This window comes from Abramis brama, assembly GCF_963993115.1.
Source record: "Abramis brama genome assembly, chromosome: 16".
Classification (NCBI taxonomy): domain Eukaryota; kingdom Metazoa; phylum Chordata; class Actinopteri; order Cypriniformes; family Leuciscidae; genus Abramis; species Abramis brama.
Window position 1 is genome coordinate 812,405 of NC_139978.1, and position 16,447 is coordinate 828,851.

Genomic DNA, 16,447 nt, shown 5'->3' on the forward strand with positions numbered 1-16,447 from the left:
CGCTGCCCCACCCCGGGTACGTCTGTCGTTGTGCGAACACAGGGACGTGGTGCTCAGTCACCTCAGCCACCTAGGGCTTCGGGTCAACTGGGAAAAGAGCAAACTCAGCCCCGGGCAGAGGATCTCTTTTCTCGGTATGGAGCTGGACTCGATCAACATGACAGCGCGCCTCACGGAGCTCGCTCAGGCGCAGGACAGCGGCACCACTGAAACTGTTTCAGAGGCTCCTGGGGCAAATGGCATCTGCAGCTGTGATCACGCTGCTCGGATTGCTTCATATGAGGCCGCTTCAACACTGGCTCCATGATCGAGTCCCGGGGGTGGTCTACGCTCCTGTTCGTTGACTGGTGTTCTTCTCAAGAGGAGAACCCCCGAACTTGCTCGATCAGAGCAGTGCTTTCCTCCCTGCAAGAAGGGTTGGAGCAAAGGCTGTCTCCCTCCACTCTTAAAGTGTATGTTGCCGCTATCGCCGCACATCGCGATGCAGTTGAGGGTAAGTCGCTGGGAAGGAACGACCTGATCGTCAGGTTCCTGGGGGGGGGGGGGAACTAAATCCGCCTCGCTTGCTCTCTATACCCTCTTGGGATTTGTCTCTGGTCCTTTCGGCACTTCAGAGACCACCCTTTGAGCCTTTGCGATCATCTGAGTTAAAAATGATGTCCTTTAAGACAGTACACCTGGTTGCATTGGCCTCTATCAAGAGGGTAGGGGACCTTCATGCATTTTTGGTCAACGAATCGTGCCTAGAATTCGGCCCGGCTAACTCTCATGTGATCCTGTGACCCCGGCCCGGATACGTGCCCAAGGTTCCTACCACTCCCTTCCGGGACCAGGTGGTGAACCTGCAAGTGCTGCCTTCGGAGGAGGCAGACCCAGCCCTGGCTTTTCTCTGTCCCGTTCGCGCTCTGCGTCTGTACGTGGACAGAACGCAAAGCCTCAGGACCTCAGACCAGCTCTTCGTCTGTTATGGAGGCCAGCAGAAGGGAAAGGCTGTCTCCAAGCTGAGGATGGCCCACTGGATAGGGGATGCCATCGCCTTGAGTGCCCTGCCCGCTCACATTGAGAGCCCACTCCACTAGGAGTTAACATGGAATTAGCATTTAAACAAAATTTCATCAGTTTCATCAATTTCATTCAGCACATTTCTTCTTACGTTAATGACCGCAGGAAATCATTTTTAATCTCAAATTACAGCATGTAACACCCTAATAAAAATGTATATACCAAAATGTATTTGAAATACATTTATTTTATGCTAAGTATACTACAAATACATTTACGTACTTATGTACTTAATATAAATACCATGCAATTGTACTTTTAGTATACTAAATTTCTATACTTAAAGTCTGCTAAATTAGAACAACTAATTTTGTACTTAATATACGTTAGTTATCCAGAAATAGTGCTTAAGTTCAACTAAAGATATACTGAAGTATTTTTGATAGTGCTAAAGTGGAACTATTGCAAGTATACTTTAGGTACACTTTACATATTTTGCATTAAAAGACTGATATTACACAGAGATCATACTATCCTTACTAAGAGTGATATTAAAACACATTTTAGGCTTAATATTAAGAAATGTGTATTGTGCAACAAAGAAGTACTCCAAATAATCATAATATTTATTTCAAGTCTCAAGCAATATGTCAGTAAATAAGTAAATGGATTTGTTGTATACTTAATGTGAAATAAATGTATTTTCAAATACATTTTGGAATAGGTTTTTTTTTCACTAGGGCATGTATGCATACGCATATCAGTGAATATTTGTGATTATTGTAATGGTTTTCTGTGTTGTCAGGTTATTTTACCCAGATCTCCACACTGGCAGACGTTCAGGAGAATGTGATGGAGTATCTGCATGTGCTCAGCCGACCCAAGGTCATCGATCGAGAGCATGACATGGTGTGGACAGAAGCCTACGCCGACCACACTGTGAGTGATCTGACATTTTGATGTTTTAATGTGAGTGGGATCCACATATAAATCGTTTTTAACCCTTTGAACCCCATGCACACAGAAGAATGAATTGTGCGTGCTAAAATATCTGTACTGGTTTAAATGATTAATGCAATCTCTTAGAAATGTCATTCCACTACAGGTGTTCATGTTTGATTTGCAGTTATTCCACTTATCACATATACAGTGAGGAAAATAAGTATTTGAACACTCTGCTATTTTGCAAGTTCTCCCACTTGGAAATCATGGAGGGGTCTGAAATTGTCATCGTAGGTGCATGTCCACTGTGAGAGACATAATCTAAAAAAAAAAAATCCAGAAATCACAATATATGATTTTTTAACTATTTATTTGTATGATACAGCTGCAAATAAGTATTTGAACACCTGTCTATCAGCTAGAATTCTGACCCTCAAAGACCTGTTAGTCTGCCTTTAAAATGTCCACCTCCACTCCATTTATTATCCTAAATTAGATGCACCTGTTTGAGGTCATTAGCTGCATAAAGACACCTGTCCACCCCATACAATCAGTAAGAATCCAACTACTAACATGGCCAAGACCAAAGAGCTGTCCAAAGACACTAGAGACAAAATTGTACACCTCCACAAGGCTGGAAAGGGCTACGGGGAAATTTCCAAGCAGCTTGGTGAAAAAAGGTCCACTGTTGGAGCAATCATTAGAAAATGGAAGAAGCTAAACATGACTGTCAATCTCCCTCGGACTGGGGCTCCATGCAAGATCTCACCTCGTGGGGTCTCAATGATCCTAAGAAAGGTGAGAAATCAGCCCAGAACTACACGGGAGGAGCTGGTCAATGACCTGAAAAGAGCTGGGACCACCGTTTCCAAGGTTACTGTTGGTAATACACTAAGACGTCATGGTTTGAAATCATGCATGGCACGGAAGGTTCCCCTGCTTAAACCAGCACATGTCAAGGCCCGTCTTAAGTTTGCCAATGACCATTTGGATGATCCAGAGGAGTCATGGGAGAAAGTCATGTGGTCAGATGAGCCCAAAATAGAACTTTTTGGTCATAATTCCACTAAACGTGTTTGGAGGAAGAAGAATGATGAGTACCATCCCAAGAACACCATCCCTACTGTGAAGCATGGGGGTGGTAGCATCATGCTTTGGGGGTGTTTTTCTGCACATGGGACAGGGCGACTGCACTGTATTAAGGAGAGGATGACCGGGGCCATGTATTGCGAGATTTTGGGGAACAACCTCCTTCCCTCAGTTAGAGCACTGAAGATGGGTCGAGGCTGGGTCTTCCAACATGACAATGACCCGAAGCACACAGCCAGGAAAACCAAGGAGTGGCTCTGTAAGAAGCATATCAAGGTTCTGGCGTGGCCTAGCCAGTCTCCAGACCTAAACCCAATAGAGAATCTTTGGAGGGAGCTCAAACTCCGTGTTTCTCAGCGACAGCCCAGAAACCTGACTGATCTAGAGAAGATCTGTGTGGAGGAGTGGGCCAAAATCCCTCCTGCAGTGTGTGCAAACCTGGTGAAAAACTACAGGAAACGTTTGACCTCTGTAATTGCAAACAAAGGCTACTGTACCAAATATTAACATTGATTTTCTCAGGTGTTCAAATACTTATTTGCAGCTGTATCATACAAATAAATAGTTAAAAAATCATACATTGTGATTTCTGGATTATTTTTTTTTAGATTATGTCTCTCACAGTGGACATGCACCTACGATGACAATTTCAGACCCCTCCATGATTTCCAAGTGGGAGAACTTGCAAAATAGCAGGGTGTTCAAATACTTATTTTCCTCACTGTACATGTTTTTATCATGGGGGATTTTCAGGTTTTCATACAAAAGATGCTCATATTTGTAGAACAACTATCACACAAGGTGATTTACTAATTTTGTGGTGGTCAGTTTACTGGTATTTTCGGCATTATTTAACACTGGTAAAAAGCATGTCTTAACCACATAACTGCATCTGTTCTTTAATAATTAATAATTTGTTACATTTATATGGCGCTTTTCTGGGTCCTCAAAGCGCTTCACATATGGAAGGGGGGAATCTCTTCAATCACCACCAGTGTGCAGCGCCACCTGATGATGCGAAGGCAGCCATACTGCGCCAGAACGCCCACACACACACACACACACACACACACACAAGCTTACTGGTGGAGAGGAGACAGTGATGAAGCCAATCAGTATTAAGGGGATGATTAAGGAGGCCATGATGGACAAGGGCCACTGGGCAAATTTGGCCAGAATGCCGGGGTTAAACCCCTACTCTTTTTCCGAAGGACATGCTGGGATTTTTAATGACCACAGAGAGTCAGGACCTCAGTTTAACGTCTCATCGTTAACGTTGACGGTGCTCTTTGACAGTATAGTGTCCCCGTCACGATACTGGGGCGTTAGGACCCACACAGACCACAGGGTGAGCGCCCCCTACTGGTCTCACTAACACCTCTTCCAGCAGCAACACAGTTTTCCCAGGAGTCTCCCATCCAGGAACTGACCAGCTCAACCCTGCTGAGCTTCTGTGGGCAACCAGTCTTGGGCTACAGGGTGATATGGCTGCTGGCTATATTGAACTTTAATTTGCGCATTCAATTCAAGTCACCTTTATTTATATAGCGCTTTTTACAATACATATTGTTTCAAAGCAGCTTTACAGAGATAACAGGAAAATAATGCACAAAGTTTGTTTCTAGAAGAAAATAGCGTCACAGTCCAGCTGAAGTAAGTTCAGTGATGGTTCATTTCTGTTGTAAAAAAGTTATTAATTTAGTTCATTTATATATTTAGCCGCTCTGGAGAAAACCGTGATGTCATCGTCCAGCTCAGTTCAGTTCTCATATAATGGTGTCAATGCAGGAGATCAATAATATTGTTGAATTGCATTGTCATTTAATCACCTGCAGAACTTTCTTCTTCCATCAACACTAACTTTCTGCCTTCTGCTTCGTCTCACAGTAATTTGCCCTGTTTAGTAAAGCCCCAAGTATCCTGCTCGAAACAGCCTAACCGCCGAAACTGTGTAACAGTTTGGAAAGAATGCATTGAAGTGATATTGAACTGCAGTGCAGTTAACAAATAACCTATTCGTGACCCTGGACCACAAAACCAGTCTCGAGTCGCACGGGTATATTTGTGGCAATAGCCAACTATACATTGTATGGGTCAAAATTATCAATTTTTCTTTTATGCCAAAAATCATTAGGATATTAAGTAAAGATCATATTCCATGAATATATTTTGTAAATTTCCTACCGTAAATATATAAAACATTTATTTCTGTGAGTGAATGCTGCACAATCGCCAACATAAATGCACAACTTTAAAGGAGATTTTTTCAATGTTTCGATTTTTTTGCACCCTCAGATTCCAGATTTTCAAATAGTTGTATCTCGGCCAAATATTGTCCTAACAAACCATACATCAATGGAAAGCTTATTTATTCCGCTTTTAGATGATGTATACACAAGAATAACAAACAGTACCAGTACCCAAATTGACCTTATATTTAGTAATAGACCGGAAAGAATCATAAAATCATTTAATTTGATAACTGGGCTATCAGATCATCATATGGTGCTTATATCAAGAAAACTCACTTGCAGGCGGGTTATGAACGCTGGCAATAAGGAATTTTTGGGCATCCCGAAAAATAAACAAGATGACTTTAAGGCAGCCATAAAAAATATAAAATGGGATGAGCTACTTCCTGTAAATGATTTAGAAATGACCAGTCAAATCTTTACAGAAAAATTGCAATCTACAATTCATGATTTTTCAATTAGAATTAAATGTAAAAACAAGAAACAGAGTCTTCCTTGGATGACCGAGAAAGTTCTAAAATTAATGAAGGAGCGGGACAACGCTTTAAAAATAGCCACAAAATCAAAGATGTCCCTTGATAGGTATAACTTCGTTAGGCTAAGAAACACAGTGACTAGAGAATTGAGAAAAGCTAAGGCGGACTTTTTCATTATAATTGCTGAAAATTCAAATGGAAACTCAAAAGCCATATGGAGTCAGATTCAAAAATTAACCGGTCAAAACATTAGTATAACTAAGCCAATTGTACTAAAAACTAATGACACAATCTTGGAGAGCCCGACTGATGTGGCACAGGCCCTCAATCAATACTTTGTTGAGTCAGTAGATACTATTGCCCAATGTTTTGTTGTACAACAAAATAATGCACATATAACCAATAATAGAGAGTCAGCATTAACACTAAAATCAGTATCAGAGGATGAGGTTGTAAAAGTAGTTACATCTATCAAATCCTCAAGGGCAAAGGATGTCTATGGTATGGATACAGTTATGCTGAAAGAGATTAATTCTTCAATTGTTACTCCACTAACACACATAATCAATATTTCACTGGCTCAAGGAAGATTTCCTGATTCATGGAAGCCTGCTGTTGTGGCCCCTATATTTAAAGGCGGTGATCCTCTACTAACTTCCAATTACAGGCCCATCAGTGTTGTACCTATAGTATCGAAAGTATTTGAAAAACTGATTAACAAACAAATCATTGATTATTTCAATAATAGCTCCTTTCCATTGCACCCAATGCAATTTGGATTTAGGGCTAATTACTCGACAGAAACAGCTACATGTTACTTCATAGAAAAAGTTAAGGCATCACTGGATACAGGCGGGGTAGTAGGGGCTGTGTTCCTTGACTTAAAAAAAGCATTTGATACGGTTAATCATAACATCCTATTGTACAAATTATTGAATTTCAATTTTTCTTCAGAGTTGGTCAATCTTATCAAATCTTATCTCTCACTCCGCTCTCAACATGTTAAAATTGGTAACTATAAATCTAACCCCCTATGTCTTTCAACCGGGGTGCCGCAGGGCTCCATACTTGGTCCAACCCTTTTTAGTATATATATTAATGATTTACCCTTTGTATGTGAAAATTGTGATATTTTAATGTATGCTGATGATACAGTTATTTTTACTCATGGTAGGACTGCTGCAGAGGTTGCAATTAAGCTAACAGATGAATTAGTGAAGGTTACATCCTGGCTTAATCACTGTTGTTTACAACTGAATGTTTCAAAAACAGTTTGTATGTTTTTATCCAAAAGCTCTCGCATAGACACAGAACAAGACATTACCATTTCAGGACACAGACTAAAAGTTGTCTCAGAATACAAGTATTTAGGACTACATTTAGACTCACATCTTGCCTTTAAAACTCATATAAAGAGGGTCTGTAATAAAGTAAAGTTCAGTTTGGCTAATTTTAGGTATATCAGAAACCTCTTATCAACTGAGACAGCTAAGGTATATATCCACTCATTGGTTCTCTCCCACATCACTTACTGTTTGATAAGTTGGTCCAATGCACACTCTACAGCTTTAAAACCACTGAAATCATTATATAAACAAGCACTTAAAATTCTAGATAAAAAGCCAATTCATTATCATCATTGTCATATTTTAAAGAAGTATAAATTGCTTAGTTGGGAAAACCTCATAAAATACAGAAATGTCTGTTTAGTTTATAAGATCATGCACAGGTCAGCTCCTCCGCCTTTATTTGGCCTTATCAATTTTAAATCGAATGTAAACCGAGTTACAAGAGGTGCAGCTAGGAGGGACTGCACAATACCATTCAAAAAAACTGCATTTAGTCAGGCCGTCTTTTCATTTACAGCATCACATCAATGGAACTCAGTACCACCATTAATTAGAGAGTCTCCATCCTATTACTCATTTAAGATTAATGTTAAGAAATGGCTTATTGAAAATCAACACTGTCAACATTGACGCTGGTCCTATCAACTAAAAATAACAGTATCATCTATTATCATTTATTTTTAGATTTTATTTGTTTATCTTGTTTACTCGATTGGTTGTGATTTTACACAGTCTAATTTTTTTTTTATCTTTTGTTTATTGTATAATGAATTTTACTGTATTACAACAGTTTTATTTTAGGATGCCTAATAACATCTGGCAAGGGGACTGCCGATGAAAACTAGCCTGTGGCTAACTCGGGTACTCTTACATTTTTTCTGAATGTTGATTAGTGTACATTGTCCCTTTTCAAATAAACAAATAAATAAATTTTAATTTAAAGAAATTTACCCTTATGTCTGGTTTTGTGGTCCTGGGTCACATTTTTTGCTTTGAAAATGAATCGACAACTTGGAGAATCAAACCACGCTTTGGGAAAAATAAACTCTAGTTATTCCAAACGTCTGGAAAACCTCATGTTCGGGACATTACAGACCAAACCCAATGCAATTTACATCAATAGGTGATTCAGATCCAGGCACTGCTTTGAGTAGTAAAGACGAGCAGTGATATGCGTGTGTGTTTACACTCATTTGATGGTAATTTGTGTTTTGTCTTTGTAGCGTCCACAGGCTCAAAAGGTAAAGGTCTGATTGTGATTTAATGGTGTTTCTACATTAACCCATTGAGTGTGTCTGCTTTATGCTATATTGTGTGCAGTGCAGTTTGGACAAGTTTTCATTCTCTTTTGATTTCTCATTGAAAGTGGTGTTGTGTAGTCTGTGTCACACTGCCATACTCGATTTCACAGTCATCTGTGTATTTTGGAGTATCTGCTTTCTCTGTGGTATGGAGTCCAGTGTTTGTACATCTGTGGAAGAGATAAGAGATGACTTGACCATATAGTTTCTTTACTTTACATATACTGGTCACCTGGCTTGAATAAACCATAAGATTATGTTGCTGATGTACAACATTCTCAACAATGCCTGGTTTTTGGATGTTAATGCATCAGAAACCAATCAGTTGCGCTATGAAGATAACGATGTGATCGCTAACAAATTGAGTTCACTAGAGTTTCATGACAGAACTTTGTATTCATGAAAGTGTACTCTTTAAGTACACTTAAGTAGCCTTTTCATTAAAGGGCCCCTATTATGGATTTTTGAAAATGACCTTTCATGTAGTGTGTAACACAGCTCTAAGTGAATGAAAACATCCTGCAAAGTTTTAAATCTGAAAGTGCACCGTATATAAAGTTATTGTCTTTCAAAAGTAAGAGTCGACACTGAGTCAATGAAATGAATTGTTTTTCAAACGAGTCATAAGCCGTTGCGTTGTGACGTCAAGATGAAACATTAGCATATTGCCCGCCCACTTATCGCCCGCGCAGACACCAGGGGAAACTCGAACCTCAAACCAGCAGCTGATTCCTGTGGACTCTGGAGAGCATCATGTCCAGGAGACACTGTGCTCTATAATGTGAAGGTAAAGCCAGTGTTTTTCACTGCCCAAGGACGAGCATGTGGAGAATCAGAGGTTAAAGTTCATCTTTACCACGGTATCACAGCAGTGTAATCCTAAACTTTCGCTGTGTTCCCTTTATTTCACTGACGACTGCTTCTCAGATCACGGAGTTCAATGCAGGATTCGCAAACTCTTGAAAGATGGGGTTCAAAATACTTAGTTTTGAGTTTTATATTGTGTAGGTCTCCTGCTAACTGGCTAACTCACGTTATCACTGTCTTACTGAAATACTTCTGCTAATCAGCTGTGGGCCACGATTACCTATAACTGTGTCTATTAATGCAGATCGTCTGTCGTTCTCACTACTTTGAGGAAAGATTAAGCATGGAGCAAGATTTGTTTTACCAACGTTTATGTTACATCAGTCATTCACGCTAGACCTCGGCTAATGTTTACACTGTTATTGATACAGTTTCCACGTGTTCACCGCAATATATTACAAAAATACTCGGTACATAAATGAGTATAAGTAAAATAATGGGTTTGTTGATGGACATGCACTTGTTAATGCTGATGGAGAGGAATTACAGGTGCAACATCTCATAATGTCCCTCAAACTGAGTAGAGTATCACTGAGAAACACTGAGTCCTGCTCGAGTCGTCCTGATGGAGGTTCGGGTTCACTGAGAAACACTGAGTCCTGCTCGAGTCGTCCTGATGGAGGTTTGGGTTGAATAACTAGTTCTTCCAGTGTTTCATCATCGGACTCGCACTTGCATTGATATGGTCAAATTGACGTCATGGTTCGTTACTGTGTTTAGTTTACGGTGTAGGAAGCCTCAGGACACGCAGAGCTGACGTTGTTATGGCAAAGGGTGGTTTTGTTTTCGACGAGCTGTACGCGGTAAACCAATCACAACAGACTGAGCTGTCTGGCCAATCAGAGCAGAGTAGCTCACGGAAAGGCGGGATTTAGAGAGATTGATTCATCTGACGAGTCGTTTGAGAATCATTGAAAATGTGGTGATTGTGCAAATGTATATTATGAGGAAATTAAACAGTTGTTTGACCTTTGATGCATGTAAACCTCTTGTAGGAGACTCCACAGCAACATTAGGAGACTTTAAAATAGCATAATAGGGGCCCTTTAATATTTTATTATCGGCATGTACAGTTTTTCTTAAATACACATTTAAGATTTGAAGTACACAAAAACTGCACATTCAATACAACTAAGCACATTTATTTTTCACTGGCTGGTCAGCTCTGATAAAGGCCATGAAACTGCTCTGTTTTAAATGCATATTAAGCATCGGCCAACCATATGATCCAGAAGGGCTTCAGTGACATATCTGATGACTAGTGTTTTATTCACTCTCACTCTTAGCGTGAGTGTTTGGATGAGGCTCTGAGTGTGTGTAGGGTTCTGAGTCTGAGCTATTGTTTTCAACACAAGCCAGCGTGATCATTCATCATTTTATAGCCCATTTACTCCCACAGAGACATTGAGAGAGCAGAGTAAATAAAGGAAGGACATATATAGCCCAGTTTAAGCTGTTTATCTGATCTTTAGCTCATTGCCCCACTTCAGACTTCTTGTGAGAATGTATGTTTGTGACTTTTTTTTTACAGATCATGAATTCATCAAATGAGTGTTTGTGAATGTGCATGAATCGTGCATATGCATGTGTGTTGCTGCCATCAGGGAGAAGTAGGCTGTGACGTTTCTGATTTAGATGCAGATGATGAAGCTCTTCTTCAGTCTCTGGCAGCTGAGCCACATCCATCCACACCTGAGCATCAGATGATCACATCATCACACAGTGCACATGAGTCCTCGTTCAGGGAGTCATTACCCTTTTATTTCAGAGAATTTCACAGATTTTGCATTATTCATCTGAAGTTTTCGTAGTGTATTGATTATGTCGACTATTTATTGGTGCAGTGTTCCTTCTGGAAATTGTCTTTTTTGTTAAAGTTACATATAACATACACATTATACGTCTGTCTAATTTAAAAACACATGATCAATCTGAGAGGAGCTCACATAATATAAGAACAGCATTTCATGCAAATGTATTTAATGTTATGTCTTTAAAAGATACTGTATTTAGATGTTTTTAGATGCATTTAGATCTTTTAAGCGAATGTGAAGGGTGAGCACAGAATCATAAGATTTTAAGGATGTTGACAGCTAAGTTCATCACACATTTGAAATTTAAAAAAAGGGTCAAGCAACGAAAGGGCCTGGGCTAGATGGTGTTTACAAAACCTGAAATACACTGCCCTAGGTAGTTTCCAGGTGAAATTCCCACTCAGTGGCACTAAGAGTCTAGTACATTTGGATCTATAATAATGCAAAAAAAATAAGCTAACTAAAAAAATAAGTGGTTATTACAATGAAAGAAAAATCTTAACAAATAATGGTTACATGAATAAATGTAGTGATTTTACTTTCGCCAATCCAAGGACGCTAAGTAATGTAGAAATCGGTACTCAAGTCACTGCTGACATTGTGATTTTTGGGTCAGACATAACTTAAGGTGTGGTTATGAGTACATCAGACGTCGGTGCTGATAGCCTACTGGTTAGCGCAGTGACATATGGCGCAACTGTGCCTCCGTCTGACCCGGGTTCGAATCTGACGCAAGGTCTTTTGCCGATCCCATTCCCCTCTCTCCACCCCCCAAAAAAGCTTTCATGTCAATCTCCACTATCCTTTCTGCAAAAAGCACAAAAATGGCAAAATAAATAAATAATTGAGTACATCAGATGACCACCTTCCCCCTCTCTTAGTTCAGGGCTCCAGTCAAGGACTTTTACCTTGGCAGAATGAGAACACTCCCAACAGGAGGCTGTTCAATCATTCGGAATTAATGTAAATGCTCAGCTGAATTATCTGAAAGATTGGTGAGATTTTAACTTGCGGAGGCTTTTTCTGTATTATCATTACAAGGAAGACACAAGTGTAATAAAATAAATAGCATTAACCAAAGATAAACAAGAATAATTAACACAACTACTAACTACAGAGTTATGTTATCTTATGGAAAGATAAACTGTTGTTTCTCTTAAAGTCCCCCTGTGGTGAAAATCCAGCTTTTAATGTTGTTTATGTGTCTATGTGGTGTTTTTAATATGCTTAAAGACAAACCATGTGCATATTCATAAGTCGACACCATTGCTGAGTATTAAGGAAAAAATGCTTAAATATGTAATTTTGGTGATCAAAGAGTTTTAAGGGATACAATTATTGACTACAGGGGGACTTTAAAAAGTTGAAGAACTTTATGCATCAAACAAATAAATTAAAGATTATTTGTTATTATCTATCATCAGTTACATTACCTTAATGTAAGTTAGAAAATCATAGACTGATAATATACAACAATGCCAAGGTCACTGAAAAGAGGCTTGGTAAAGTGATATTTACGCTCCACGTGGTCGAGTGAGCGGGCCAATGGCGGTGACGTCTTCCACTGGTTGTGCTGGGTGACGGTGCAGTGGGGAAAGGAGACGGAATCCGGTTCAACAGCCTTGAACACGAAGATCTGTTGGATGCTGATCTCCTGGAACACCAATGGGTCCTAAAATCTGGAACACAGATGAGGCCCTGAAGTAGGTGTAGAAAGTCCTTAACCTGGAACACGCAGACGAACAAACCTTGAAGTGAAGGTTTGCTCTGCTGAGCTTAACCTTTTTGCAAATGTCTCTGTTTGTCTTCTACCTCTCTGGGCCAGACACTCAAAACGTGGTCAATCTGCTTTTGTCTCTCTGGCATGGAGACTTGGAACGTGCTGCATCTGTTATTGTCTCTGCGCTTGTCAATGTCTCTTTCCTCACAGACTGGAGGCTCAGAACCTGGTCGTATCTGTTACACTCTCAGCCTTTCAGGCCGGTACTCAGAACGTTATTTATCTGTTTCTGTCTATAACCATACAGGACAGACTCAGAACTTGGTGTATCTGTTAATGTCTCTCCCATTACAGGCCTGAGACTCAGAACAAGGGTTATCTGTTGAAAGGGCACCTTTATCCCTTTCCGATGAGCAGGAGATTGCAATTTGGCACTTCTCCATTCCAGTGCTGTGATTGGCTGCTGGCATCAGAGGAGAGAAACACAGTGTGGCCCACCCTTCTTTCCCCTGTGGAACTCATTTACATAAAGCACACCGTTAGAAGTCTTTAAAGTGTACCACTGCATTTTTCACTTTCCAAACTTTGGCAATATTCTAAACAAATAGAGACCAAACAAGATGGAAAAAGATTGAACTGTCATGCAATCATTCATTTGTGCATTAACAGCTGAATTTGTGTAAGATGTTACATTACAAATAGCTGTCACCGAGAATATAGTCTCGCATAGCCAGACCTTCAGACTGACGGCAGAAGGTCTGGACTCTATCGCAGCTTTTCTTGGCCAAGAGGACGTTTGACTGACATATAACGCAACCAATCACAGTTCGTTTTGTTCCGCGTCATGTTTAGGGGCGTGCCAATATAATGTCGATGTCCCTACAATAACAGACCGGCGTGCATTTAATAAATTATTCATTCAAGAACGTTGTGCAAGTTTACTGCAACAATGGAGCCGCAAACTTCACATACTTTTGAAAATCCAGCGTTTAGTTGATCCTGGTAAGCGCTCATTTGTCTCAGTTGTAAACACAACGGCTTTCTTCTTCCACGAGGGGTTTTGGCGTCACGGCATTTGTTTCCAGACGGACCGTTAAAGAACGCGACACACACGTCTCGCGGACATCCTGTAGAATTCAACCAATCAGGTCGCGACTTCGAAACTCCTGAAGTGTTTCCAGAAAAGTGTGCCATATGCATCAGACGTTTAGCCAACGTTCCGTGGGCGTGACGTCTGAGGCTGAGACTACCGAGAATACTTATTCTCTGAATAAGTATGAAATGGATGTGTGAAGTTTACATCAGTTTTAAGGTTTCCAAACATAGTTAAATGGATTTGTGTGGATCATTGTGATCTCTCTTTGTTTCACCCACTGCTGCTGAGGTCCTGAGGAGTTTTTATGGCAGTCTCAGGCCAGAGAGTTCTGTCTTTCCTGGGCTTGGTACCAGAGGTTATCTTCTTGCCCTCTAAGAGGTGTCTGCTGTTGTCCTAGCATATTTATCTGATGGAGTTGGACAGTTTGTTTGTGTTAGTCCACCAAGATCCAATCAAAATGTAGCAAACCTTTATCCACTGTTATGGAGAGAGAGGGCCATAAACTGGGCCCTGGAATGTGCTGTTCACCACATAAGTCAGAACTTCTAGATAAACGAATAGAAAAGTCATGTTCAGTAAACAAGATAAGTAGTCTTGAAGACATTTTTGAGCTGGCTCTGATGTGTTTAATTAGTTGATACCACATTTGATAACGAAATTACTTAAGTATTTTATATAAAATATGAAGGCATGCAGTATGAATAAAATCTGGACATAGTACATTCACCGCGTGCCAGCTTTCCCGCACTTACGAATACACTCCTGTTGTTTAATATCCAACAGGTGAGATGTGTGACGCAGAATGAATGAAATAACAATACTTTTAATGAACACCAAAAACTAGAAAGACAACCATTATCGTTAATGCAATAAAATGAAATGAGGAAAACTGAGAGCTTAAATACACAGAGGAATATCATTAATGGAACAGGGGACAGGTGAGAACTAATTTGGAACCATGGCAACAAATGTAAACACAGGCAAAATAGTGACAAAGAAACTAGAAACTGACTAGTTGACTAGAAACTAAACAGAACAAAACAATTAAACTAAACATGACCCTGACATTATGACATTCATGACCCCCCACCCCCCGGAAGGCACAAACTAGACTCCAAACTGAGGAGGCCGAGGAGCAGGCAGAGGGAGACACCAAAGAGATGATGACCAGGAATCAGGGAGGAGATGAGGGTGGGAGGAACCAGAGAGGAGAATCCTAGTCGGAGCTACAGCAACAATTGACCAAGGTAGAGGCAGAGGGATGAGGGACCCCTGCGTAGCCTGAGGGATGACAGAACATGGTGGAGCTGAGGGATCCACAGGCCAAGGCGGAGCTGATGACTGGGAAGCCACAGGCGGATCCAAGCAGCTGGGTGAAACCACCGAAGCAGGAGCCTGGGGGGAGACAGTGGAGGTGAGGGATCCACAGGCCAAGGCGGAGCTGAAGGAGGAGCCTGGGGGGAGACAGTGGAGGTGAGGGAGAGGAACTGAATGGCTTTGGAGGAGGTAGAGGGAGTCTGGGCGAGACAATTCTCCAAGAAGGAGACTTGGTGCTGGATGACAAAAGAGACATGCTGCTAGTTTGATTTAATGACAATGAAGATGACTTGCAACTGGGCTTAAGCAGCGGCGACGAAGATAACTTGGAACTGGGTTGACCCAGCAGAGATGAAGACGACTTGGAACTGGACAGAACCAGCGGAGACTGTAGACCAGCAAATATTTGTGTGGGCAGGGCTCCAATCCATTCCGACAAACTCCACTAATATGCCCTGGATGACAGATGCTGATGCCGGCTCACACACCTGAACAGAGTCCATGATGGGCCCAGGCTCCGGGATGCCATGGCCTTTGGTAATTGCTCTGGCCCTATCTTTATGGGGGGCTTGGGCTCTGAGTCAGCTGTGGGCTCTGGCTTTTCTTCCGTGACCAGCATAGCTGAGGCTGGCTGGGCTCTGGGACCGGAGTGAGGCTGGTGTTGTCCTCAGCAGTGAGGCAGACTCGCACCTTACAAGCACCCACTCCACATACTTGGAGGTACAAGCTCCTTGGAGGACCATCCATGGACAGATGTGCCTTCGACCACTCATTGAGTCCGGTCTTCTAGAATATGCATAACGAGCATTGAGATAGTGGGTGAGGCCCGCCAGATCTAGAAAGTCCCTCCTGTGATCCTCGAGGGAGCAATCCCCTCTGCTCCAGCAGGAGGAGCAGGTATATCCATTGTTTTAAATCTTTTTGCTGTTATAAACCAATCTAGGTCTCGTGTTCTGTCAAGGTTTAGGTGTGTAGTATAATCCAAAAGACGATGCGATGCAGAATGAATGAAATAACGATATTTTTAATGAACACCAACAACTAGAAAGACAACAAACCATTAACATTAATGCAAGACAATTAACTGCTTATTCCAAGTTTTTTTTAAATCATATGATAGCTTTGTGAGGAGCAGAGAGATGTTGAAGTCATTATTTACTGAATGTTCTATCTTGATTTGTGATTGGTTTATAGTGGGAAGTATACTTTTAGTGTCACAAGT

The 16,447-nt window shown here is 40.9% G+C and overlaps 1 protein-coding gene across 1 annotated transcript in view; it reads left to right on the plus strand.

Moving 5' to 3' along the window:
* cacna2d3a (calcium channel, voltage-dependent, alpha 2/delta subunit 3a) overlaps positions 1-16,447 on the plus strand; it is a 132,019-nt gene that overhangs the window by 61,512 nt on the left and 54,060 nt on the right. The window contains exons 13-14 of the mRNA XM_084087788.1: positions 1,808-1,941; positions 8,334-8,351. Of these exons, the coding sequence (XP_083943914.1) occupies positions 1,808-1,941; positions 8,334-8,351 (152 nt within the window). The remainder of the gene's footprint in view (positions 1-1,807; positions 1,942-8,333; positions 8,352-16,447) is intronic.